The 26,164-nt window shown below is 28.6% G+C and overlaps 2 protein-coding genes and 4 non-coding genes across 13 annotated transcripts in view; 1 reads left to right on the forward strand and 5 right to left on the reverse strand.

Moving 5' to 3' along the window:
* LOC122723950 overlaps window positions 1-6,464 on the forward strand; it is a 12,142-nt gene extending 5,678 nt beyond the window's left edge. For 2 of the 6 annotated variants that reach the window (XM_043958067.1, XM_043958068.1), the window contains 2 exons: window positions 5,791-5,838; window positions 6,365-6,464. In XM_043958067.1, coding sequence (XP_043814002.1) covers window positions 5,791-5,838; window positions 6,365-6,437 — 121 coding nt within the window. In that variant the 3' untranslated portion in view covers window positions 6,438-6,464. Of the gene's footprint in view, window positions 368-5,490; window positions 5,711-5,790; window positions 5,839-6,364 lie in introns of those variants that run through there. The other 4 variants (XR_006351168.1, XR_006351170.1, XR_006351169.1 and 1 more) reach the window with 3 other exon arrangements.
* Window positions 5,889-5,960, reverse strand: TRNAP-AGG. The gene has a single exon. It is a non-coding gene; the product is annotated as a tRNA-Pro (tRNA).
* A 163-nt stretch (window positions 6,465-6,627) lies between the features above and the next one.
* Window positions 6,628-6,699, reverse strand: TRNAP-AGG. The gene has a single exon. It is a non-coding gene; the product is annotated as a tRNA-Pro (tRNA).
* A 651-nt stretch (window positions 6,700-7,350) lies between these two features.
* Window positions 7,351-7,422, reverse strand: TRNAP-UGG. The gene has a single exon. It is a non-coding gene; the product is annotated as a tRNA-Pro (tRNA).
* A 543-nt stretch (window positions 7,423-7,965) lies between these two features.
* On the reverse strand, window positions 7,966-8,037 carry TRNAP-UGG. Its single transcript has one exon. It is a non-coding gene; the product is annotated as a tRNA-Pro (tRNA).
* Window positions 8,038-15,889: 7,852 nt separating this feature from the next.
* On the reverse strand, window positions 15,890-24,997 carry LOC110619259. Of its 3 annotated transcripts, XM_043958534.1 has the most exons (10): window positions 24,694-24,997; window positions 24,122-24,184; window positions 23,907-23,982; window positions 23,088-23,181; window positions 22,471-22,579; window positions 22,353-22,391; window positions 21,573-21,656; window positions 21,382-21,443; window positions 20,257-20,359; window positions 15,890-16,783 (listed from the first exon to the last, which is right to left on the reverse strand). In XM_043958534.1, exons 3-10 carry the CDS (start codon window positions 23,923-23,925, stop codon window positions 16,538-16,540), a joined length of 756 nt encoding a protein of 251 aa, XP_043814469.1. In that variant the 5' UTR covers window positions 23,926-23,982; window positions 24,122-24,184; window positions 24,694-24,997; the 3' UTR covers window positions 15,890-16,537. The 3 variants fall into 3 exon arrangements, with proteins under 3 accessions (XP_043814469.1, XP_043814468.1, XP_043814470.1); XM_043958533.1 differs by lacking the exon at window positions 23,907-23,982 and having other exon boundaries at window positions 24,694-24,995; XM_043958535.1 differs by lacking the exons at window positions 23,088-23,181; window positions 23,907-23,982 and having other exon boundaries at window positions 22,471-22,574.
* Window positions 24,998-26,164: the final 1,167 nt, after the last annotated feature.

Genomic DNA, 26,164 nt, shown 5'->3' on the forward strand with positions numbered 1-26,164 from the left:
GGATAAAATATTGCTTAATCATACCACTAGACCAAATGCCCTTTTGTTAGTTGAAGTTAGATTGTCTTTCAGGATTTTGCACCAGTTGCTCCCTTATTTTTCTTCTGTCTTGGGTGATTCACTGTTAAACTTGGAACTGAAACTAAACTTTATATTGATTAGCAATGCCTGGGACTTTTTCTTCTCAAACTACAGGTGAAGAATGTGCCTGGGACAGGTAACTGTAGAGATATTTGGATAAACTGTGTTTTGGACTCGTACAGTAGCTGGCTTGTAGTTCCTTTTCTAGCTTATTCTGCCATGAAAATTTATTCTCTTGATATACAGCGGCTTTCGTTTATTGCTTTTCTGTGAATTTTATTCGCCACTCCCATCTAATTTGTTAGCCTCTTTGACATTCACTGTTATTCTCATTTTGAAAACTAAAGCTAGCTGGATTTTTTAATTGATTATGGGGTTAAAGGTTATGTTTTTAAATTGCCCACCTTGATTGCAAAGTCGCAAGCTTTTTACTTGGTATTTTCGAAATTTCAACACAAAAAGCATATGACGTAAAATCATATGAAAAACAAAAAAGTTGGGGCATATGAAAATCATAATTTAAGGATATTAGTAAATTTATTTTAAAAATTATAAATAATATTTTATTAATTTAAATATAATATTAATTAATAAAAATTCAGTTTAAAAGTAACTAAATTAAAAACTGAAAAATGAAAGTCTTAAAAATTATATACGATAATAAAATTAAATCAAACTGAATATAACTATGTTAAGATAACTAAACTTAATTGATTTGGTATAATTAGGATCGTAAATGAACTAAATTATTTATGAGTTATTCGAGACTCGGTTTGATAAAAACACGATCGAATTCGATTCGATTTCTAAATGAGTCGAGCTCGAACTTAAATTTTAAACTCGTTTATTAAATGAGCCAAACTTGAGCTTCATAATATTTGACTCGTTAAAATTTATGAGCCGACTCGTTAAGAGACTCGTGAACAGGCTTGTTAAAAGGCTCGTGGATGGGTTCGTTAAGAGACTCGTGAACAGATTCACTTGTGAATAGCCTTATTAAGATACTCATAAACAAGCTCAATTCGATTCGATTCGATTATACCTTTATCACTTAATCTATTTATCATATATATTATTAATTTTTATATTTTTATCGCTTAATTATATAATTATATTTTTTTTAAACTATTAAATTTCTTAATAAACTATTGTTATTATTATTATTATATGTTTATATATGTATTTATATTATTATTTTTTTACTTAATATTATTTGTTTAATTTTATAAATTAAAATTTTTATATAATTTAAATATAAATCAATATGATTTTATGAATAAAATTTGAGTATAATGTATATATATAATTATATAATTTAAATTGATTATATTTATATTAATATATTTATTTTATGTAATATTTTATATTTATATTATATGAATAAGTATTTTTTATATAATAAAATTTTTTAATATAAATTATATATTTAAATAAAAATAAATAATGATATATGAATAATGAAATGATAATATATAAATAATTAATAATAATATATTAATAAATTTTATATAAAAATGTCTATTAATATTAATAATAAAATTATATAAATTTAATTAAAACTATAATAATATATTGATAAATTTTATATAAAAATGTTTATGATACTAACAATAAAATTATACAGATTTAATTAAAATTATGTAATTTTAAAAAAATTATATAATTTAAAAAAAATTATCTCTTACGAATATAAACAGTTTATATATAAATTTATATATTTATTATATATATTTTAATTAATTTTTTACGTAATATAAATATTTAAATAAATAATTATTAAATTTAGTATTATATCATTAATCTTATATTAAATATATTTTATATAATTAATTAAAAGTTTATAATTAGTATTGAAATAATAAATATTATTTGATATTATAAATAAATAAATCTTATTTGATATTATAAATAAATAAATATTTAAATATTTAAATTTAAATAATAAAAAAATAAAAAATTTAAATATTAAAAATTAAATAATAAAAAAAATTAATTATTTGTTCTCGAAACAAAATCCAAAATTTTTAAAAAATTAATGAAGTGATCATATATCCACTTTCATAAAATCATTACACATTATTTTGTTTATGAGATATTAAAAATTACTTAGATAGTGGTATAAAATCCCTCTATAAATAAAATTTTACTTTTTATGATATTTTAAATTAAAAATTTAATTATAATAAATTTTAATTAAATTATATTTAATTTTATTAAAAATTTTTTCACCTTTTAATTTAAAATTTTAATATTTAAAATTTAAATTAATTAAATTTTATTAGCAAATTTTTTAATTAAAATTTTAAATTCAAATTTAAATTAAATTCGTTATTATTTTAAATAAATCTTTTAATTAATTTTTAAGGTTAAATTTTAATTAGATTTGTTATTAATTTAAATAAAATTTTTATGATTTGAATTCAAATCTCAATTATAATATTTAATTTTTTTATCGAATTCAAATCAATTCGAATTTCAACTGATAAAATTTTTTAATAAATGAGTTTTAACTTTACTTAACGCCACCCGACTGAATTACACTCCAGCTCTTGGGTACAACCAAATACCCCTGCAGTACTAACTGTACGGCTACAACTGCATGAAAAAAAAGGCTCGCGTATCCCTTCCCGCCATCATATAAGAACCCGTTGGCCACTGCTAGCTGCCACTAGCAAGCACAAAAACAGGGTCTTCGTCTTTTCTTCGCAATTCAAAACGCTGTTGGTCTGTTTGTTTCCCAAAAAAGCCGAAGAAAAGAGGAGAAACCTTGTCCTTTTCTATTTTTTTCTTTTCTACTGCTTTCCCAGTTCCAAATGGAGCAGCATTGCTCACGTGTATCTCAGGAATCACATTAGCTATGGCGATATTGTAATTAGCAATTACTTACTTATTTTCTCGTTCCATTTATCTTAGTAGTTGTCGAATAATTTATTTCGCTGAAGAACAAGTGAAAACTTCTAGTGATAGTCTAGTGTTTTGCTTGTAATTCGTGTTTTCGTGGATTTCGTAAGTCTTTATGGCCTTTCTTTCATTTTCTTTTCTTTTTTACTTTAATATATAGGGTTTCGCTTCTGTTGTGCAGCTTTTTCCATTCTTGATCACATCTGTTCCTTAATTTCAAGTTCTGTTTGAGTTTCTCTATTGCCTAAAGCTACGATTTCTCTTGGCCACGTGAAATTTAGTTTAAGGTTTCTTTTAATGAAATAATACTTTCCCCTTAACTAATCCAAAATTTCATTTTAAATTACCTGAGAATTTCAGGCTTTATACCAGATTACATGCTCGTTTGCAGACACTCATTGTATGCAGTATTCTAATTTTTGACTTGGTTGACATGGCTGTTCTATTCGCTTGAGAATATAGGTTTCATGTAATATCTCTCTGGCTTTGCGATTTCAAAAACTGTGTGCCCCCTATCCCTTTCTCTGCTCTCTATTTCACACTATATAGTTAGTATCTAATTCTCTGCCAAACTTTGAATTGAAGAGTATGAATTTGAGGGCCCAATAAAAAGATAAAATAACATAAATGTAAGTTCTAACCTTGAATTGCATGAATCTCTCGCACCCAAAGTGAGATTTATACCACTGGAGCAATTGCCTTGCTCTTGATTTTTATGATACTTTATTGTGATCCATGTATTTAACCTTTTACATATATATTGCTGCTGATTTATCTTCATTTGTCTCGTGGGAATTGTCTGTTTGAATTCACTCACAAAAACCTTTGTGGTGCAATGGGTGTCTATCTCCCTGTGATAAAGTTGACTCGGCATGTATCATGGAGGCTTAAAGTTTCTTCATCCATGGGCTTTAACTTTACCTCAACTCTTCCCAGAAAGCTGTAGGTCCAAATTGTCTATGTATTCCAAGATTTAGTGGCTGATGCAGCAGCAAGAGAATTTCTAACTATCTAATCAAGAACTTCCTAAATCAAAAGTATATAGATTTTCCTGGGTTTACTGGATTACCATGGAGCTTTTAGGGGAATGATCCCAGCTACTAATTCAGGGAAAACATAATCCCTGATATGATACTAGCTTCCCTCTAGATATTAACTTCTTACGCTGATTTCTCCCCCAGTGAAAAAGAACGTTTATAAAAAAGAAATATATCTGAGTTTATGTTTTGCATTCATATTCCAGCTGCTTAGAAAATAAATTATAAAGCATAAACTTTAGGTCGAGTGAGTAGAATCAATTTTGTGTTATTGAAGTTTCTTGGAAAGTAGTATGAAGGTTTTTGGGGTATCTATTAGAATCTGTTATGGAATAGGATGTCATGGAAACGTATTACAGTGTTCTATTTATGGGCTCAACCTGTATGAGACGATAGAAAAATTATGTGAAACAATGACAAAATGCTTAGATAAGGCCAAAACTTGACTGTGTCGAGCAATGAAGTTGATGATACATATATAAGAAAAGCATAAAATAATGTTTCCTCAATGACTTGATTTAGAATAGGATAGAACTGCTTCAAATTCATAAAAAGGAAATTGTAAAGTGGGGGCGCGTCTGAGAATTAGACTCTGAACTTCTTGCACCAAAGTGAGAATCATACCACTAGACCAAAGGTCTATTTGTTGATTCTAGTTATGTGCAATCAGTACTGATGGTAATGATGATGCATTACTAGTTTTAAGGTTTTGAGGACAATTTGCCTTTGGGGATTAGAAGTATAAATGGATAATTTGGAAAGATGTTCAGCTTTATATCTTCTTGCTAGTTTCAGGATATCCTTTCCCCCTGCTGCTCTCTCTCTCTTTTCTTTCTGTTTTTCTCTTGAATGTGTGTGTGTTTGATTGTTGGGGGCCAGAAAAGAACTCGGAAAGCAAGAAACTTCCCTAACGAACATTTTTAGTTTGTGATCATGCTTACTTTTGAACTGCTCTCTGGGGTGGGGGTTTTGGGTGTTTCACTATTAAATTTGGAATTGACGCTAAATACTGTAACTGGTTTGTTACTGGACTAGTAGTGATTTCACTATTAAAATTAATGTTACCCTGTGCATAGGGTGACACAAAGGAATACGCTTAAATGAATGAGAAGATTGTACCTTTGATGTTCCCTTTCTTATTTGGTTAATTCATATCTATAAAATTAAGCGTACTGTGAGTTGGTTGAAAACAAGATGAAGAGGGAAATTGCATTTTTATCTTGTGCATACTAGAAGACTAGAAGTTTGCAGAATATTTTAGTAGCTTACATTTATTTGTACCTAATTTGTTTTGGTATCACTTTCTGCACATCTCTGTCTAAGAATTACATTACTGTACGTATGAGAATTATTTCTCAAATATTTGTTATCGTGTATGTATATATATATGTATTTGTTTACTTGCCCGCAATTGGATTCAGTATTTTAGTCAAGGGGAAGAGTCATTTATTTTGTTCTTTTGCCTGAGTAGCAGCATGCTGCTTTAGGTTGTTGCGGTACAAGGATCATGCAGCACAGCCTAATGTTTGAAATATGGACCAGAGATCAGATGATAGGCAAAGTTGGTAAAAGATGATAACAAAATGTTCTAACTTGCTGAGACTTTCTTACATTGAGGGAGAAAGCTGAACGGATATACATATATGTACATGAATATTTGGTGTGCATGCACAAGTGTTTTTTGACGTGTTTCTGTTCTTTAAATTTTGGCCAACTTTGGCTGGTCACTTTGGTTAGTGAACTTGCTCTTAATATTTGTATCATTTGGCAGATTTCAGGAAAATTTTCTTTTCTTCATGATAAATGGGGCTAGATGCAGGTATGTTGCTAACAGATCTACAATGTAGCATGCGAAGCTAAAAGTAAAATGGGGCATTCCGAGAATTGAACTCGGGACCTCTCGCACCCTAAGCGAGAATCATACCACTAGACCAAATGCCCAACTATTGATGCTGTCTCCATTAAAACAATATCAAATGAAACATATAAAATCTACATTCGATGCATGGGGAAGAGTCATTTATTTTGTTCTTTTTTCCTGAGCAGCTGCATGCTGCTTTAGGTTGTTGTGGTACAAGGATCATGCAGCACAGGCTAATGTTTGAAATATGGACCAGAGATCAGATGATAGGCAAAGTTGGTAAAAGATGATAACAAAATGTTCTAACTTGCAGAGACTTTCTTATATTGAGCGAGAAAGCTGAATGGATATACAAATATGTACATGAATATTTGGTGTGCATGCACAAGTGTTTTTTGACGTGGTTCTGATCTTTAATTTTGGCCAACTTTGGCTGGTCATTTTGGTTAGTGAACTTGCTCTTAATATTTGTATCGTTTGGCAGATTTCAGGAAAATTTTCTTTTCTTCATGATAAATGGGGCTAGATGCAGGTATGATACTAACTTTCAAACTTGATCTGACTGTGTTCTTCATATTGTATATTTGAACGGAGAAAATAAAAAATAAATAACTAACTAACTAAACAAGAAATATGCCTGGGTAATCGATTCTTTATTAATCATTTTATGCCAATTTCAGATCTACAATGTAGCATGCAAAGCTAAAAATATATATCAATGCTTAAATATGACAGCAATGGAAAAATGGGGCATTCCGAGAATTGAACTCGGGACCTCTCGCACCCTAAGCGAGAATCATGCCACTAGACCAAATGCCCAACTGCTGTCTCCACACAAAACATCTAAATTCGATGATGGTTACAGAGAAAGAACACTCGACTTATCATGATCTTTGATGCAGTTATCTTTTAACACCTAGATGCCAACATCTACTGCTCCATTATTTTGAAAAAAAAATTGACTGCATGGAACCTAGTCAGAAAAGTAAAATCATTATGGAAAAATTAGTATTTAGTCTCCATAGTTTAATAAAATTAATTACTTAGTCCCTCTATTTTTCAAAAACATTAAATAGTCCATTATCTTTTTAAATCATTAACATTTAGTTCTTCCCATTAATTCTAAGAACTAAATGCTTTTATTTTGAAATTACAGATACTACTTAAAAATAAGAATATTAAAGTATTTTATACATACTGATGGCTTAAATGGATGGAAAACTAAATTATTAATAAATTATTAATTTTACTAAAGTATGTTTTTTTTCGTAGTATAGTGTTTTGTTTGCCTTAGGAATTGATACCTCTTCTGAAATTAAACTGAAATCATGTGTAAATAAAGAATCTTGCAGATCTGAGTTCATAATACATAAACTCCTTATAAAAAGGATAAAATATTGCTTCCTAGTAGACTTAAGCTACGGCAGATTTTCTGGAAACCAAAACAAATTGAAATAAAAGTAAAAAATTGGGGCATTCCGAGAATCGAACTCGGGACCTCTCGCACCCAAAGCGAGAATCATACCACTAGACCAAATGCCCGTTTGTTAGTTAAAGTTAGATTGTCCGTTTAGGATAGTTTGCACCAGTTGCTCCTCTATTTTTCTTGTGTTGGGTGATTCACTGTTAAACTTGGAACTGAAACTAGACATTATATTGATTAGTAATGCCTGGGACTTTTTCTTCTCAAATTACAGGTGAAGAATGTGCCTGGGACAGGTAACTGTAGAGATATTTGGATAAACTGTGTTTTGGACTCGTACAGTAGCTGGCTTGTGGTTCCTTTTCTAGTTTATTCTGCCATGAAAATTTGTTCTTTTGATATACAGTGGCTTTCGTTTATTGCTTTTCTGTGAATTTTATTTGCCACTTCCATCTAATTTGTTGCCCTCTTTAACATCCACTATTATTCTCATTTTGAAAACTAAAGCTAGCTGGCTTTTTTAATTGATTATGGGGTTAAAGGTTATGTTTTTAAATTGCCCACCTTGATTGCAAAGTCGCAAGCTTTTTACTTGGTATTTTTGAAACTTCAACACAAAAAGCATATGACGTAAAACTCATAAAAAAAAAAACAGAACAGTTGGGGCATTCCGAGAATCGAACTCGGGACCTCTCGCACCCAAAGCGAGAATCATACCACTAGACCAAATGCCCACTTGCTCGTTAATTTAAAACAAGAAAATTTGTGGATGTATTCATACAAATCATTCCATGTCAAATTTAAATCAACCAAATACAAAAAGGTTTTCTGTAACACAGTAGCTTCGCCCTAAAGCATACTTGATAAAATATTTAGTTTTAAATATCTGATTTTTATCACATCCAGTCAACTTGAAATTTGGGATGCATAAATAAAACAGTATATATAACAGTTAATATATGTTCGCATTATTTAGTTTTGCACATTTTTTTATTGATTTTCTGTGTCTATTACTTTGATGGTCCGTCTTTAATATTGTGCTTCTTTGATAGGCAATTTATTAGTGAACTTACTCATAATATTTGTAATATTTGACGGGATTCAGTTAAATTGCATTGTTTACTCAGGACCTGTCGCAACCTAAGCGAGAATCATACCACTAGACCAAATGCCCAATTGCTGGTTGTGTTTTCTTTAACATACCGGAGCTTTGATTTTGTCCACCTAAACATCAACGCCTACTATATTTTATTTTAAATAAAATTGATTAATATGGTGAGTTGTCAGTAAACTAAAAGTAACAATTTAATTTTATTCTCGTAGAATTACTATCATAAATGTGGTTTCACCTTAATTTATATATATATATATATATACATATATAATTTTATTTACACCGAATTAAATAAAGTGAAAATAAGTATTTACTTTATATATAAAAATAAAACTCTCGATTTCAATTAAATAAAAAAAACGTCGAATCACTTATTTTAATATTTATTAATTAAATTATTTTTTATTTTATTACTCATCGCAATATTTATTAGTCAAATTTTTTTTTATTTATAATTATTTTAAAATTTTTAAAATAATTTTTTAATTTTATTTTTTTTCTTATTTCAAACCATTTGAATTGTTTTGGGGTTGAATATGAAAATGGATCAAATTGATCCAAAAATACTTTCATGCAACTCAAAAAAGGATTCGAAGAGATCAAAAAATCTATGTTTTATCTGGTGATGAATATTTATATTTATTAATTAATACGTTTAATACTTGTTTCTGTTAGCCTCCAATTGAGGTTAGTAGAGATAATCTAGCTATAAGTTCTTGAATACTTTTACACATTAATTCTTAATTATTTAGGTAAATAAAATAAAATTAATTAGTTTTTTTATAAAGAATTTTTTTTTATTACTTAATACTCGTTCCATGTCTATATATATTTATTTTTAGCAGGAAATTAAGGGTGAATATTTAAACCTGAATCTTGGAGGTGAGTTATATCGGACCAAATCAAGTAATTTTATGTCTTTTTTTACTGAAGATTTTAGTTTGTCTTTTTCATTTAGAATTGTTTTTGCATATCTACATATATAACAATTTTTTAGAAAAATAAATAAATAAACATTTTTTTAAATACAAGATAAAACTAAAAACAATTTTCTGATTGAAAAACAATAAACCCAAAAAATTTGCAATAATACCGACACATTCTAAGCTTCTTGATTTTGAGCAAATTTAAGAATTGATAAGTCTATGGCCAAGTCTATACTAATAGCCACTAATCTAACTACATGTCCGTCCAACTAATCATTATATATTTCATTGATGTTTCGTTGTAATTTTGATCATCTTTCAGCTCTTTTCGTTATTAAAAAAAATTTACAAAATTGATTTTTTATTAGTCTACTTAAATAAGAATTTAATGAGTTTAAATTTAATAATTTAGAATTATATTTTTAATAAATCTAAATTTTAGTTGAATTATAATTAATTTAGCATAAGTTTACTAAATTTAAACTTGTGAAATCTATATTTTACTTTTACCAAGCGTAAATTTTGTGTTAGTGAATGCTTTGATTCCCAAATGATGTGTTCACCTCCTTTGAGTATAAATATTACATTCACTCCCTAAACATAAATGTTTTTCCACCATTATCTGCTATTATATCTTTGGTAACTCCAATTTAACATTTTTGGGTCAAGCTAACAACAATTTGTAGCTAAGTTCTAGTACTTAATCCAAAAATCAAAAGATCCAATGCCTTTCGATTAGAACTCTAGGAATAAAAATGGTAAAAAGGGCCTAAGAGACAGATTTAGATAATTCCAGAGTACTTACCTTACCTATCTAAGAAAACAACGAAAAAATCAATAAAAAAACACAGAGACACCATGAAAACTCATGTAGCTAAAACAACAATCTAAAGAGAAACTTCCATTGCCGAATTAGAAACAATAATCTAAAGAGGGATTTGAGCATGCATGCAGAGCGGAATAAAGAAATAGACATACAAAGCATCTGCAAAGACTGAATATAAAAAACTTTTAGCATCTCATTAACAGTACTTTTTGACACATGTTGGTTCCAATGAGGTTCTAAAAAACAAAAAAAACTATAATCATTCACCAAATTTTGACAAAAAAAATCAATTTCTAAAACTCTTACTTTAAAAAAAATTAAATTTACAAACCGATAAATCAATTTGTAAATTATAAAATTTCGTTTATAATTCAATTTATAAAAACACTTTGCTCTGTTTATATAAATCTCGTTTATAATTCTTTTTATAAATCTCATCTATAATTTTTTTTTAAATGAAATGAAATTATCTATTACAAACAAATTCATAAATAGAATTTCTATTTATGATATATTTGGTATCTATTTATATTTTTCGTTTACATATCCACTTTTATTTACAAATTGAATTTAACGTACAAATGAATAATTCGTTTATTATATAAACAATCAGTCTATTTGTAAATTTATTTGTAATATAAATGAGTAGTCGGTTTATAAATTCATTTATGGTACAAACGATTATTCTCTATAAATCTATTAATAAACTCAATTATTAATCGGTCTATAATTTAAACAGACAAAGAAAACTAAAGAATGGAAAATAGGGCAACATGATAATGAAGATCCTATTAAAAAAAAAAAAAAAACCCTTTTCAAAGTTAAAAAGAAGAGGCCAAGATGATTCATAATTAAAAATGGTAGCAGCAGCTGCGATAGCTTGAGATTACAAATGTATAATGATATGAGTGGGTCACCTTAAGAATCAAATTAGAGATCAAAATGCACTTAGTTGTTAATTCAATTTCATTTTATCATATTTTAAATTATTAATATTTTTAAAAAATATATTAAATATAACCATCTTATATCAATTATTTTAAGAATATATTAGTGGATGAAGTAAAGACACTGAAATTTCATCTACTTATTTAAAGTGTGTGCATCATATATATACAAAATGAAGAAAATGAGATGTAATATCAGGATCTACATATTTCACATATGTGTCTGAAATATATATAAATAAGCACACAATATTCGGTATTGCGTATATTTAAAAATCACAATATAAGAGAGAAAGGAAATGAACATTTAACATTGTTCGACTTAGTATGGGTAGCCTGACTCCTTGAGTCATTAGTGATATAGTTTCGGATTCTCTTATCTTAGTTCGATCCTTTACCTCTGTTAATTTTAATTTTGTTAGTAGACATTGTAATCAAGCTCTCATTTTTTGGTTAAGTTGTAATACTCAATTAAATTTCGATATCGAAATCTTAAATTTCCGATGGAATCTCTATTAGAATCTGAAATTTCAGAGCTAAAAATTTTAAAAGGGAAAAATGAATTTTTACAAAAAAAAAATAAGTATTTTGAAAAATATATTTTTAAAAAAATAATTTTAAAATTTTAAGGTTTAGCCGCCCAACGTTTAGATTCGATTCGACCGTCGAAGGTACCTTCTCTATCCACCTATAGATAGTCATCAACCTAAAAGAGAGCTAGAGTTTTCTCTTCATTTCGGACAGAGGTAAGCTCAAGTCTTTTCTTCGAATTTTTCCTTACTTCTTAGTTTCAAAAGGATAGATTTAAAGTGTTTCAACTCTTTCTGCTTTGATATTAAAGATTAAAGACTTTTAAAAGATTAATTAAGAACCAAGCTCCCCTTTTACTTTCAATCTTGCTTTAGATATTTTCTTAAAAAAAGATAAGCTTAATCTTGCTAATTTATTGCTCTTATGAGTTCTGGGCAGAGTATGTAGGTTGTTTTTAAGTGATTTGATTTTTGTATATAAAAGTTTTGGGGAGTGTTGAGTTTAAATTTTAAATCTATGATTTAATCCTTGATTGTTGGTTGTATGTGGTTCTTTCTCTTATTTTTAAGGTATTTTGAGATCTTAGATGTGATGTTGAGTAGTTTTATAGGCCTATGTGTTGGTTAATTTGATAGTCGTCGAAATCACCGAAAATAAATTACTGTTTAAAAATAAAATAAATTGTGATAATGATAAGTATAGTCGACCTCTAGAGACTAAAAGTAAAATAATTCTATTGAATGAGTAAAGAAATAACCATAAAAATAAAATGGAGAGAGGATTTTGAACAGGAGAGAAAAAATTTAGTCAATGAGAAAATAAATAAAACTAATTCAAAAAATAAGCGATTAAATTTATGAGAGAAAATTAAAATGAGAATAATTTATTCAAAAAATTGATTTTAGTTTCAGTTTTATTGATTGATCAAAGATGGAAAGAATAATTTTAATTTATTTCTTAATAAACAAATTATACGCTTCAGATACTCAATCATTTCTTAGTTTTCAAACTAGTTAAGAGAGGCTCGTAGGCTAGTTTTATTTCTTGGATAACCAGAGGAGACGCCCTTAAAATTTAATGCAATTATAGCATGAACGATTAAAAAATTCTGATTTTAACTAATGAATGCAAAGCACTCGTTCATTTAAATTAGATTATACTATTTTTTAGGAAAGTTTTACTCAACCTAATTCACTACTTATTTTAGTTTAATTAAACAATTATGGATTTAATCAACCTGAATAGCAACATATCATCTTATTAATTGAGCAATGACGCCTTAATACAACAATTAACAGAATAATAATAGCAATAGACATGGGAACAATATAAATATTAAGAAACAGTCAAGTAATAGAATCACATAGATCTCATAACCAAATAAACTGAAAGCTCAATTATCCTTTAACTGAAAAGAAGAATTAGATATAGATGTTTATGGCCGAAATACAATAAAAAGAAGAGTGTTTTCAACCTATCAAAGTTAATTCAAAACAAAAGATGGTTATGTACATCAAAATATCATCTTTATATAGTACTAAAAATCTCAACACAGCCTAAATACTAGTAACCAAAATCAAACGGAAAGATTTTCTCAAAAAGAGTCGAGTTTAATGTGTCTTGCCAGATGAAGACTATCTGTTCACGTTTCAGGTTTAGAATTAGACTCTAATTTTTCTTATCAATTATGTTATACCCATAACGTAGTTCATAACAAAGTATGTCTGAGAGTTGGGGTTCAAGTATGACTCTACTTTCTTATTCTCTTGATTACACCCAGACTCTTTTTAATTTCAGAATGTAGAGTCCAAAACCATTTTTCTCTGCTTATTCTCTAATCTTTGCTTAACCTATTAAGATATCAAAATTCAAACGAATCAACCTATTTTAAATAGAATTAAACTCAAAATTTAAATATTTTAGAATATTAAAACTACACAAGTATGTATATTATCAATATGTATATTCAGAATTCATGTGTATCCGCATGAATCATATGATACTAATATTTATGTGTTTAATGTTGTTTTTTCGAATACAGGGTACGTAACTCAGGTTGATCTGTATGATTGGTGGGTGCCCTACCTGAAAATAAGTATTTTAGATATTTATTATTTAAAATTAATGTATGTTTAAGTTTGAATTTAATTAATTTTATTTGATAATTATGTAGGATAATTATTAAAAATTAATAATTTTGGTAATATTTAAAGTAAAATTTTCAGATAAGATTATTAAAATAATAAATTTAAATAGTAACTAAAAATATTAAAATAATTATCATGATATTGTACTATTATATTTAAATTATTAATTTTTTGAGTTTAATTAATTTTATTTGATAATTAATTAAATAATTAAATATATTTTAATAACTATTACCTTAAATTAACTTAAATATTATTTAAATAATTTCAAATTAATGAATTATTCATATATCAACTAAAATAGTTTTAGATATTTATCATTTAAAATTAATGTATATTTAAATTTTTTATTTATGAATTTAATTAATTTTATTTGATAATTATGTAGAATAATTATTAAAAATTAATAATTTTGATAATATTTAAATTAAATTTTTTGAGATAAGATTATTAAAATAATAAATTTAAATATTAATTAAAAATATTTAAATAATTATCATGATATCGTATTATTATATTTAAATTGTTAATGATTTGAGTTTGATTAATTTTATTTGACAATTAATTAAATATTTAAATATATTTTAATAATTATTATCTTAAATTTTTAACCTTGATGTATTTTGTGCATTTAAAATTTTGATATTTTTTAACATATCTACCATTAAATTTATAGATTTTGATTCATATATATATGATTAAAACATTAAAATTTTTAGATATGATTATTAAAATAACAAACTTAAATATTATTTAAAAATATCCAAAATACTTATCATAATATTAAAATATTCGATAATAAATTTAAATTTAAAAGACAAAAATTATAAAATATATGAAATGGTTATCACAAATGAATAATTTTAAAAAATAAGATAGTAAAGTCATTACCTTAATTTTAAATATTAATAATTTTATTATTATCTAAATACTAAAAAAAATTTTAAAAAATCTTATTATCTCATTTTTTTTCAAATAATGTTCTTATTTCACACACTATATTGAAGCAGAAGAAACTTCAGACGCTAATCTCTTATATTTCAAAATTTTTTAAAATATATTAAAAAATTTTAAATAAATCCTTTTTTATAAAAAGATATTTGATAATTTAAATTTAAAAAAATTTAAATAAAATATTAAATTTTATTATGATAATAAATAATTACTTATATATATTTTGTTACAATTAATTTTAAAAATAGAGCGTCAACTCATTGGTTTACTGTTTTTAGACAATACTCTAAATTAAAATAAAATTGATATATATAAAATAGAAATATAATTAAAAATTTCATTCAAATTAAAATAGGATTATAATAAGTTTGATATTACAATATAAGAATGCATAATGCATTATAAAGTATAAAATGCAAAAGAGAAAGGAAATGTAAAAATACAATTAAATTAAATATAATCAAATGCAATGAAAATGGAAAGATAGAAAATAGTCGTTTGAATTATATTTGAAAAATATATAAAGCTTAAATAATATGTTATTTATATTATACAATTGATTAGTTAATTTATGGAGTTTTTCAAACAATAAATATTACTTTGTTAATTTAAACACAATATATTATAATAAAATGTGGGTATTATATATTTTTTTTTATTATGAAAATAAAAGGTAAAATTAAATACTAAAAGAAAGAGAGATTTATAATTTAGCCACTGGATATTGCCACAAGTCAGTTTCTGCATTTTTATAAACTTATTAAAACATTCTTATTTTTTCTCTCCGTTAATAAAATAGTCTTTCTGTCAATAAAATAGACTTTACGTCTATTTCTGCCGTTAAAAATATAGCAAAAGACCAAATTATCCCCCTTCTTTTTCTCTTCCTCCTCCTTCTTCTTCATTGATTATTCCTCCTCCTCTTCTTTAGTTCTTCTTTGGTTCTTTTTTTTATTCTTCTTCTTTGATTATTCTTTAATTTTTCTTTTTATTCTTCTTTGCTAAAGAGGAGGAGGAGATTCTTTTTCTTCTTCTTCTCCTTTTTTTTTCTTCTTTTTCAAGGAGGAGGAGGAGAAAAAGGGACCATTTCGGTGACGAAAAGAAACGATAAGGACGTTTTAATAGATATAAGAAAATATAAAACTCAAGCTTATTTGTTAAATTAATTAACACATTTTAAGCCCTGTCTAATAAAAGAATTAAACTTGAGCTAAGTAAAACCTGGCTTATTTAAGCTCATGAGATAGCTCATTTTTACGCATGTATATAAATTTGTTTTAACTGATCCAGTGGTAAACTTTATTACATGCATAAGAATACTTTAAAACTGTTCACCAAATAAATCATATTGGAAATGGAAGACTTAAAGGATACATATATTATCATACAAATTATTAAAAAGAACAAGTACTGCAAAGTATATTAAAATTTTAAAATAAATACTGTCACTTTTTCTAATTGTTGGTTAAATATTTATCACAACTTAGTCTATTGAGAAAGTTCTTGGCTAATTTCTGCTTGTTTAACAGATGACAGATTACACCTGGTTAGTTAACAGATGACAGAAATATGAACAGGGTTACACCAGGTTAACCTGTCCCGTTAGTAAATTAGCCAACTAAGTGAAGCCTAAGCCCAAATGTTTAGCTCATTTGTAAACAAGCCAAAGCTAAGCTCATCCAGCTGAGGCTTAGCTCAGCACATACGCAATGCTAGATGATCCCATGCAACATGTGATGTATGGTGGTGAAACAAGCCAAAAGCTAAGCTCATCCAGCTGAGGCTTGGGTTAGCATATATGCAATCCTAGATGATCCAACGCAACATGAGTTGTGTGGTGGTGACATTGTGTATATTTACAAAACAAACCAAAACAAAGATCATGAGAAGTTACAATGTATTTAGAGGTGGAGGTATCATTATAACTCCACATTTCAGCTGAGCCATGTAACAGCCATGTACATTTATCATCCCAACTTGCATCTTCAAATCCTTCAAGAGAATGCTGCCCAATCTCATAAAACTTGTCAACAACCTGCAATATGTGAAAGCAAAATGAGGGAAAAAGAGAAGTTCATAAAAACTTGAAGTTAATCCTATAATGCAAATGAAAATTTCAGAGTTTAATCTTGTAAGAATCATATTCAATCAACAAGATTGTTGAAAATATACATAACAGAAACTGAGGAAATAAGATAGTTGCATACTCCCCATCATTTTGAAATGATCACAAATAATCTTCAGAGCAAACTACATAATTTGTTTTACTTAAGTTATTCAATAAATAAATGTTTAGAAAAATACTTATGAAGGGGTTATACACATTGTAAGGAGTTTTTGGATTCATAAAATTTCCTCTCACGGTTGACTTACACCAAAGATCAGTCCAGAGCCATTATTGTTTGTTTTGACCATGGATTACCAAATATGATTCCCAAGTGTAGATTTTTTTTTTTCTTGCTTTGGCAATGGTTCCAATAGATAAAACCTAATCTACCTTCTAAGGTTAATCAGCAGCAGGAATTATGGAGGATACAGGATTTCAACTAAATATAAATAGTACAGAAAATAAACATCACAATCATAAAAGCAGAAGCATGAGTGAGAAAAGCAAAGCTAAACTAGGTTGAGAATAAGTTCCACAAAGTGATCACCTTCCAATACATGGGTTCATAACACAAAAGGATGATGAGGAAAAAAGATGTCAATCACAGAATCACAGGAAGATAACAAAGATAATAAATAAGAAGTATGAGGCATGACAGGACCTCAAGTAAACATAAAGGCTACTAAATTATAAGAAAACTTCCACAAAACCACAATTCCATCAACAAGTTGTATGACAGAACATGTCGGATAATGAAGGGACAAGTCTGCAATTGAGTGTGATAGAACAATACCAGAGGTGGACGAGAGAATAATAAAGGAAAAAAAAAAATAAGGTAGCACCTCAATGAGTACAAGTTGAGAGCGGAAAATGAGATGGTTTGATCATTTTACTGTACAAATAACTGATGCTTGAGGATAATAGAACACATACAAATTACTGGAGTAAGAGGTCAATGCAAGATAGACCAAGTAAGACATAAGGTTAAGTGGTGAAGAATAATGTAGCATATGTAACAAACCATTGAACAATAAAACAAACTCATCAGAGGTCTTTCTTGTTCAGATTACTAATTATTAATGTTTTGCTCTTGCTAATATCATATTATAGGCTGTAGGGTTTTCGTTCTGTAAATGATGCCTAATAGTTCAAGCTAATGATGTGCTCCACATGTGCAATTTTAAAAGTTTGTTTCATTTGTGGCTGACTAACTAAATTTTGACCTAACTCAGTCAAATTGATATTTGTTTCTTAATACAATACAAATTTATTTTACTTAGCATAATGAAAAAAAATCCCCCCTCTCTTTCTCTAAAAATATAATTTCCCTCTCTCTCCCCATGTATTTTTTTTAAATGTATCTATGCAAATTATTTATGAAAATAGATAATTTTTTAAAATTATAAATTTACATAAAAATGTCACTAATAACAATAAAAACTATTTTACTATGATGGTAAGGGGAGAGGAGAGAGAAGGGATGCTGAGTGAACCAATGGAGGGAGGAGGGAGAGAACAAGGTGGCGGAGGAAGGGGGAGAGAGGGGCTGGTGAGTGAAAGGTGAGAGATAGAGAGAGTGTGAGAAGGATGGAGAAAGATCTCTCTCTCTCTCTTTCCTTCTCCTTTCACACCCACCCCTCTCTTCCCCCCTTCTTCCACCCATCTCTCTCTCTCCTCCCACCATCCCTTCCCTTTCCTCCCCCCTCCACCCATCATCACCCAATAATACACACACACCGCACACAAACCTCCATGCAAAAGTGCTCAAGCAGGTCAGATGCCGAAAACTAAGAAGTTCTAGTCGAGGCATGAGTTGCTTCTGACTCAATTGGATCCAGGAATCTAGGGGCACCAGTTTGGAGCTCCAATAGCACAACAGGTTCACCAGAAGATGGCAAAGTGTTGGAGTGGTCCAATCGTCAGTAAAGGTCAAGTTCCAGCTGGATCTAGAGTCATGTTGAGTCCCAACCTAAATGTTTCTCCTTTTGCGAGAAGCTTCTGGCAGCCAAACAAGTACCAACAGCTTCCCGAGCTGCAAATAGCCATTTGGTGGTGGCAAAGCTGCTTTCTGTTCTATCTTGACTTTTCTGGTGTTTTTTTCTTAAACACTAAACTAAGAAGGAATTTCAAAGGGAGGCTAGAACACAAGTTGGAAGGTTTAAATATTTTACAAGAAGTTATGGGAATTTGGATTGATATTAAGCTCTGATACTGAATTGATATAAAACAGGAAGAACATAAGATCAAAAGAAAAAAAATTCTGTAGAGAAAATTTTCAACTAATTTTTATTTATTCTCAATAATAATCATAATAATTAAAGCTAGTAAGTAACAAACTTCCTAATTAATTTTTTTTAAAAAAAACTAAATACACTAAAATTCTTAAATAACAAATTCTAAATCTAATATTAGTAGAATTCCCAAATAATAAAACTAGAACTCTATACTTCCTAATCCTACCATACTTATAATTCATAATTTTTAATCCTCTTCCAATATTCCATTCGTATTGGAATCCAAAAGCTATATCCTTAACTCAAAATAAACTCCCTCTAATATCCCTCTGTTATTCCAAAAAAAATTGGAAAACAAAACTCTATGATTCTCAATTCTCTTAGCTAGCTCAGCAGACTAGTAGAGATGCTAGACAACAAAAGAAAAGGCAGACCAAATAGAACCAAAATGAGACATCCTCTTATAGAAAGCTCTGTCTAACCATCTCGCACTAAAAGATTTATGCATCGAAAGGAAGAGAACATGCGCAAACCCCTAAAGAAACCCCCTGAATATGTTAAAGGCCATTCTTGTATCACCCAACCTTCAACAAAAGCGAAATTAGAAAAACTCGAACAATAAAAATAATCCCACCTAAAACACACTAATCAAAATTAATTTTTGCTCCTGAGATTTTAAAAAAATTTAAATGAACAAAAACATGTTAGTAAACTATCCATATCAAAAGACAAGAAAGGTATAGTGAGCAAAATAATGCAAAAGTTTTTTAAAAAAAATCCTCAATAACTTGTTGAGAAAAACCTAAAAATGACACTTAATACTCGCTTATAGTTCTACTCAAACAACATCATCACTTCTTAGACACCTACATGCACCCTTGTCATTATTGGTTTATCACTCTGTTGATATATAAATCAAGAACACCTACGACAAAATCTTAGAATCACTTGGATTCCATGTGTGTGTGTGTGCGGGCGCATACACACATATATATGTACAGTACACAACACACACAAGTGTGTATAGCTTGAAAAGAAATGTTCTGTGTGATAAAACATCCAAAAAGCACACTTAACAGGCTTTCGACTCCAAATGTATTTATCATTCAAGTAAATTCTTAATAACCTATTATAGGTTCGTGAACGCGAAATATGAGAGACAGATACCTTCTTGAAAGTTTCATTCTGCTCTTCTTGCTTAGCCAGATCTATCAGCAGTGCATCATTTAGTCTCTTCTGTTCAAGACACTCTGACGCAAGCTCTTCTAGCCTGCATAGTGAAAATCATTAAATATTCAGTAATAAATGGTTAATCAACTGGAATTCTATGGAAAAGGAAAAACAAAAATTTCAAAGGATAAGTTCTAGATAAGCACAGAAGTTTGAGAAAAAGAATGAGGCTTAGTGCAAATATGGGAGAAAAAGGAAAGAAAACCCTAAAAGAGATTATCAATAGGCATTAAATGGTAAATAATGCATGATGATAATAGAATATATTGCTTTCATTTGTGATATAAGTCTGCCATAAGTGGCAAATAAGTCTACACCATGAATCCTTTTGCATAATCAAATGAGTAAATCTATGCATATACACAATAAAATAACTTCATTTCTCAAAAGCATCCCAAATAAACCCGTTTGAGACCATTGAGAAACGTCTGTATGTACCCTGTCAAAAACTCAGTACTCCTTCACCTTTCAAAGACTTTCTCCTCATTTCACATCACAACCCGATGCAAAGAGACAAATACTATCACTGTCAATATCATCAAAGACTTAGAACTCTAACTTTAGCTCATATACTATCAACCCAATTTATTACCTACTTAAAAGAGAAACCACAAAATAAATCCAGAACTTAACATGCAGTCTTCCCAAATATGGGAACAGAAACACACAACCAAAGGGGAATAATCACTCATATCCATGCTTGTTGCATACAAACAAATCACTATCATCATCTTTAATAACCAACCAAAAAGAAGAACATCTTAGAAAGGATGTAGAAATCACCATAAACTACTTATTGACTACTAAATAAGACATTCATGAGATAGTAGAAAAAAAGTTACAAATTTAAATGATAAATGTCTAAAACAATATCCTCTATTATGGCAATCTCAATCAGCTCTCTTTTTTCTCATCATTTCTAATGCTACTTGCTAAGCAACCACCTCAAACACTATATGACAAGCAGTCGATGGATGCTAAGCTTACAATTTTTGTCTCCCAACATTTTTTTTTCTCTTGTATGAGAAGACCTAAAAAAAATAAACTAAAGACGAGTAGTACCTCTTCTGCATTTCATTAAATTTTTGGGATACGAGCTCCTCTTTCTCCGTAGCCTTCTCAGCCTGCCATCAACCATTCAGGAAACTCATAACCTTACAAATATTGCACATGGTAAACTACTTTAAAATATTGCAGATGAATAAAATAAAGTCAACCATCAACTAAATACTTATTGAAATGATTTTAATAACCTCCATTATTGCATGATCACGTTCAGCAAAAGCAGAAGCTACACAACCTTGAAAGAATTTAACCTGCTTCTCTGCCTCCACATTCTGGAGAAGAAAAAAAAAAAGAAAGAAAGAAAAAAAGAAAGAAAACACAAGTGAGAACCAGTTTTGAAAGGAAATTTCCATTAGATGTTGCAAAAATGTATGAAAATATTTTCTTCCTTCAAAGCAAAACAGAAATCACATGGGAAAAAAGTGTTCTATGAAACATTGTTCATGATTTAGTGTAGCTTGTCAAAGCAGCTAATCAAGTCAATGAATTCAACAGATTGCAGATGAAACTTAAGCTTCGAATTTTTTTTTTTTTTTTGGCGCCATCTGCAAATGCAGCTGCTCTTCATGTTAGCAGAACTATAAGATCAACAAATTTGATTCTCCTCATAAAGAAAATATTAAAAAAAAATCTGAGCTAGATCCCTAATGAAGCTAGCAAAATCACTCAGCTACTGAAAATTGAAGGACAGAAATCTAGAATGTGATCTTTCAGAAGTTTCTATTTTTAGGACAGTTGCCTTGCCTATAATGGATTAGGTCAATCCAACACAATATGCTATTCTACCCATGTAGCTTTAGTCATTCCTTTTGTTTCTTCCAATCTAGATGGTTGTCTCATCAATGCAGTTAACAAAATTTGCAGAATAAATAAAATAAATGAAATAAAGGCATAGCCAAGCACCATGCCCACACAGAGTTTGTGTTTGTACTTTGTATAGAGAGAAAGTCAGAGGGAGGGAGGGGTACCTTTACAACCTCTGCATTGTGTAGGTCAGCCAACTGGCTCTGGATGCATCAAAGGAAACATATAAGCTTACAAAAGAATTTGCAAAATTAACTAACATGTGACAGTCAGAATTCTTACTTTGATTCGGTAAGCCTCTGAAAGCTCCTCTTGAAGATTTTGATTGTCTCTTGTAGAGGCAGCTAACCTCTTTTTCAAGTTCTCAATCTCCTGCTCCAAGCCAGCTGTCCTAATAGGGCATTAATTGAATGCTACTATTATTGTTTTCTCATTTATATGAACCCACAGACCATAGCATTCCTCTCCTTCCACACATCCACCCAATCGATTCAACATCAGTTTGGGATAGGGGTAATATATCTTAAGCACTCCTCCCTTGAACTAACTTTTGGAATGAGTTAGACCCCTTGAGCTAGCTTTGGGGTGAATTAGACCCTTTGAACTAGCTTTTGGGGTAAATTAGACCTAATTCAAATTTAATTTGATAGCTCAAGGGGTGAGTTAGGCCTAGTCCAAATTTAACCTTCCACCAATGTTGAGCCTCCCTTAAATATTTCTCACTCTAGTAAAGTTTTAGACGTGAGGGGATGTGTTGACCCACATTGGTTTGGGATACGGGTAATATGCCCCTATGCCTTAGGCTCCTCCACTTGACCTTTCCCCACAAATTATGATATAAATGATAAAAGAGGGAAAATGGTAAGTCTGTGGGAAAAAAAAAAAAGACACATGTATACCTTTGAAAATGCATTTTTGTGGCCACAGCAAGGTAGCTAGGTCCAGCTTGCTGCATGCACAACTGCTCTATATCTTTATGTAACTCATCACGCTCTACAAAACATTACGATAAAAGAACTATTATTTCCAAGACTTATGAACAAGAAACATCTATGAAAGCGAAAAAAAAAATTGAAACCTATTAAGTGTGGCTAGAAAAGAAATTAATAGTAAATTAAGCTATATGAAGAATGGGTCTTTTAAGCATCTAATACAAAATTGATGCAGCATCAGTTTATTAAATAACAAAAATTTATATTGAATGCAGAGAAATGGAGAACATATAAAATAGTTCATTCAGGGTCATGAAAAGTATTGGTCTTAAAAATTGCCTGACCAATGTATGACAATGTTCTCTTTGCAACTTCATCTCCAGTGATAATAGGCTCACAGTGATTGAAAGTTTTAAAAGAAATGATAAATTACCACTTTAAGAGAGTTCTTCATAAATTACTTGTTTATGAAGCTTAAAAGTCTTAGTCCTAAATACATTTCTTTAACAACTTTTTAGTCCTAAATACCATTTCTTTAACAACTTTCACTTCTTTTACCCTTTATTTGGCATGATTCATTTTATAAGAAAAGGATTAAAATGAATCCTTGCAAAATCATGCATGATTTCATTTTCTTTAAAGATGAAAATTTTGGAAGTTAAAAAAGAATTGAATTTTTCCATTCCAAATAAGAAAATTCATAAAAAAGAATCTAATTTAATTTAATTCTTATGAAATTTTTTATTCCAAACAAGGGATTAAGAATAAATTTTGAAGGGTACTTACTGGACATGTCACCAACCATATATCCAAACTTCAATGATTTATAACTGATAGATGAATGAGTTCAGTCGACTAGATCCTTTGCGAAATAAAAGGCCAAGGATACTCATAGTCAAAGAAGTACGGATATATTTACACAAAAGAAGCAAAGAGTAAAATGTTGCAAGACCAAATATAAATAATAGCATATTATTGAATAATGAAAGCAGAAGCATTACCATGCTCTAGTTGTTGGATGTGAGCAACCAAGGACTCAATTCCAGTTGAATTAGCATCCATGTCTGAAAAGAGAGATCGAGTTATGACTAAAAGGATGGTAAAGTGGGCCAAGCACAGCAAAAGACAGGAACCCAGATAAAACAAACAAAATGTCACCAAAAGGGTATCAGCAAAAGAGCTTAAAACTACTCATTTGCAACTTAAATGGGAGCACTTTTAATTTAAAAAACAAAAACAACAATAATAATTAAACAAGAAAAGAAGCTTCAAGAAGTTTTAATAGAAAGTAAACAGTATTATTCTCTGAAGCCTCGATTTCTTGGCTTGTACATATAAACATAGAGAACGGAACAAATTCTGTCATGTAAATTTACCAATATCCCTTAAAAAAGTTCCTTTTTTCTCAACAATGAAATGAATTTCCACGAGATAAACTAAAAATCCAGATAATTAGAAAAGGTAATACCCGGAATCCAAATAAATCAAGAGGCAAAAAAATCAAAGATGGTTATCCAGCGAAGGGGTGTCCATGTATTATAAAGAAAGAGATCAAGAACTAAGAGAGAAAAACCTGAAATTTAGAATTGCGGAACCAGAGAGAGGAATATAGCAGAAGAAGAAACAAGAATTGAAGACCCAAAGGAGAAATCAAATTGTGCTTATAAAAGGGAGAGAGCTAGCCCTCTCCTTCTCCGCAACGACGACCAATGCCTCGTATGTACAGGCAAGTAACAGGACAACTCTGCTATTATTTCGAGCTGGAAAATTTTTCAACTGTCCAATCCAATTGGAAGGCTGAGGGTTTTCTTTTCTCTTCCTGTTCTTTTCTACCTGAATTCTTACCCTTTGTTTGGATACAACCTAGGCCCGGGCTGTTTGATATGTAAACTGATTCTTTTAATTAAAAAAATAAAAAATAAAAATAAATAAAAAAAACATTAAAAAGTATCTACCATTTTAAAATGTCTACGGGTAGGGTTGAGCAGTATTCGGTTTAAATCAAAAAAATTGATCGAATCAAATTGATTTAAAAATTTAATTTAATTTTTTATATATTTCGGTTTGGTTCGATTTTTAATTTTAGAAATTTTGGTTATTTCAGTTCGGTTCGGTTTTGATCAGAAAAAAATCGAAAAAATCGAACCGAACCGATTAATGATAATAATATATTTTTTAATAATATAGAGAAATTAAATCATATTAAAATTAAAATATTTTAATTAAATTTTAAAATATTAAAAATAAAGTGTAAAAAATAAAAAAAATTATTAAAAATCAAAACCGATCAAACCGAACCGAATCGAACCGAATCAAACCGGTTCGGTTCGATTCGGTTTCTAACCAAAATCAATTCGGTTCGATTTTTATAAACACTAAAATTTCGATTTTCGGTTTATTCAGTTCGATTCGATTTTAAATCGAACCGACCAAATACTCACCCCTATTTACGGGTAGCTCTCAACTCGTTTAATCATTAAATATATAAAAAATTAAAATATTTTAATATAAAGAAACTAATTAATAAATTTTTAAAAAATTTAAAAAATTAATTAAAAAATTATTTAAAATTATAATAATTAAATAATAAAATATTTAATAAAAAATTAACAAAAAATAAATTAATATTTTAAAATTAAAAAATATTTTAATATATTTTTAAAATTAATTAATTAAATAGTAAATTTTCTCATAAAGAATTAATATTTGATTATTATATTATTAAAAAGTCATTAATAAAATTCTTAACTTTAAAAATACAAAATTTCTAATTTATTTTTTTTAATTAAAAAATTAAAAATTAAAATAATAAAATCTAATATTTATTCGGATGGACTGATTACCGTATTAAAACCATGAATGCAAATTCCCCTTTAGAAATAATTAAAATATCTATGTTTTAAAATAAAAAAATATATAATATGACAGTTATTGGAAAATGAAGTTAATAACAAATAAATTTTTTAAAAAAATATTTAAAATATTTTAATATATTTTTTAAAATTAAAATAAATTATTAATAAGTTTTTCCATATTGCATGAAA

Source organism: Manihot esculenta, chromosome 7 (assembly GCF_001659605.2).
Source record: "Manihot esculenta cultivar AM560-2 chromosome 7, M.esculenta_v8, whole genome shotgun sequence".
NCBI lineage: Eukaryota > Viridiplantae > Streptophyta > Magnoliopsida > Malpighiales > Euphorbiaceae > Manihot > Manihot esculenta.

Coding starts and splice junctions, on each gene's coding strand:
- LOC110619259 (XM_043958533.1), bottom strand. CDS start 24,182: ATGGATGCTAATTCAACTGGAATTGAGTCCTTGGTTGCTCACATCCAA. Junction 23,182..24,121: donor CATCCAACAACTAGAGCATG/GTAATGCTTCTG, acceptor AATGTTTTGTAG/AGCGTGATGAGTTACATAAA. Junction 22,392..22,470: donor CAGAGGCTTACCGAATCAAA/GTAAGAATTCTG, acceptor TGATGCATCCAG/AGCCAGTTGGCTGACCTACA.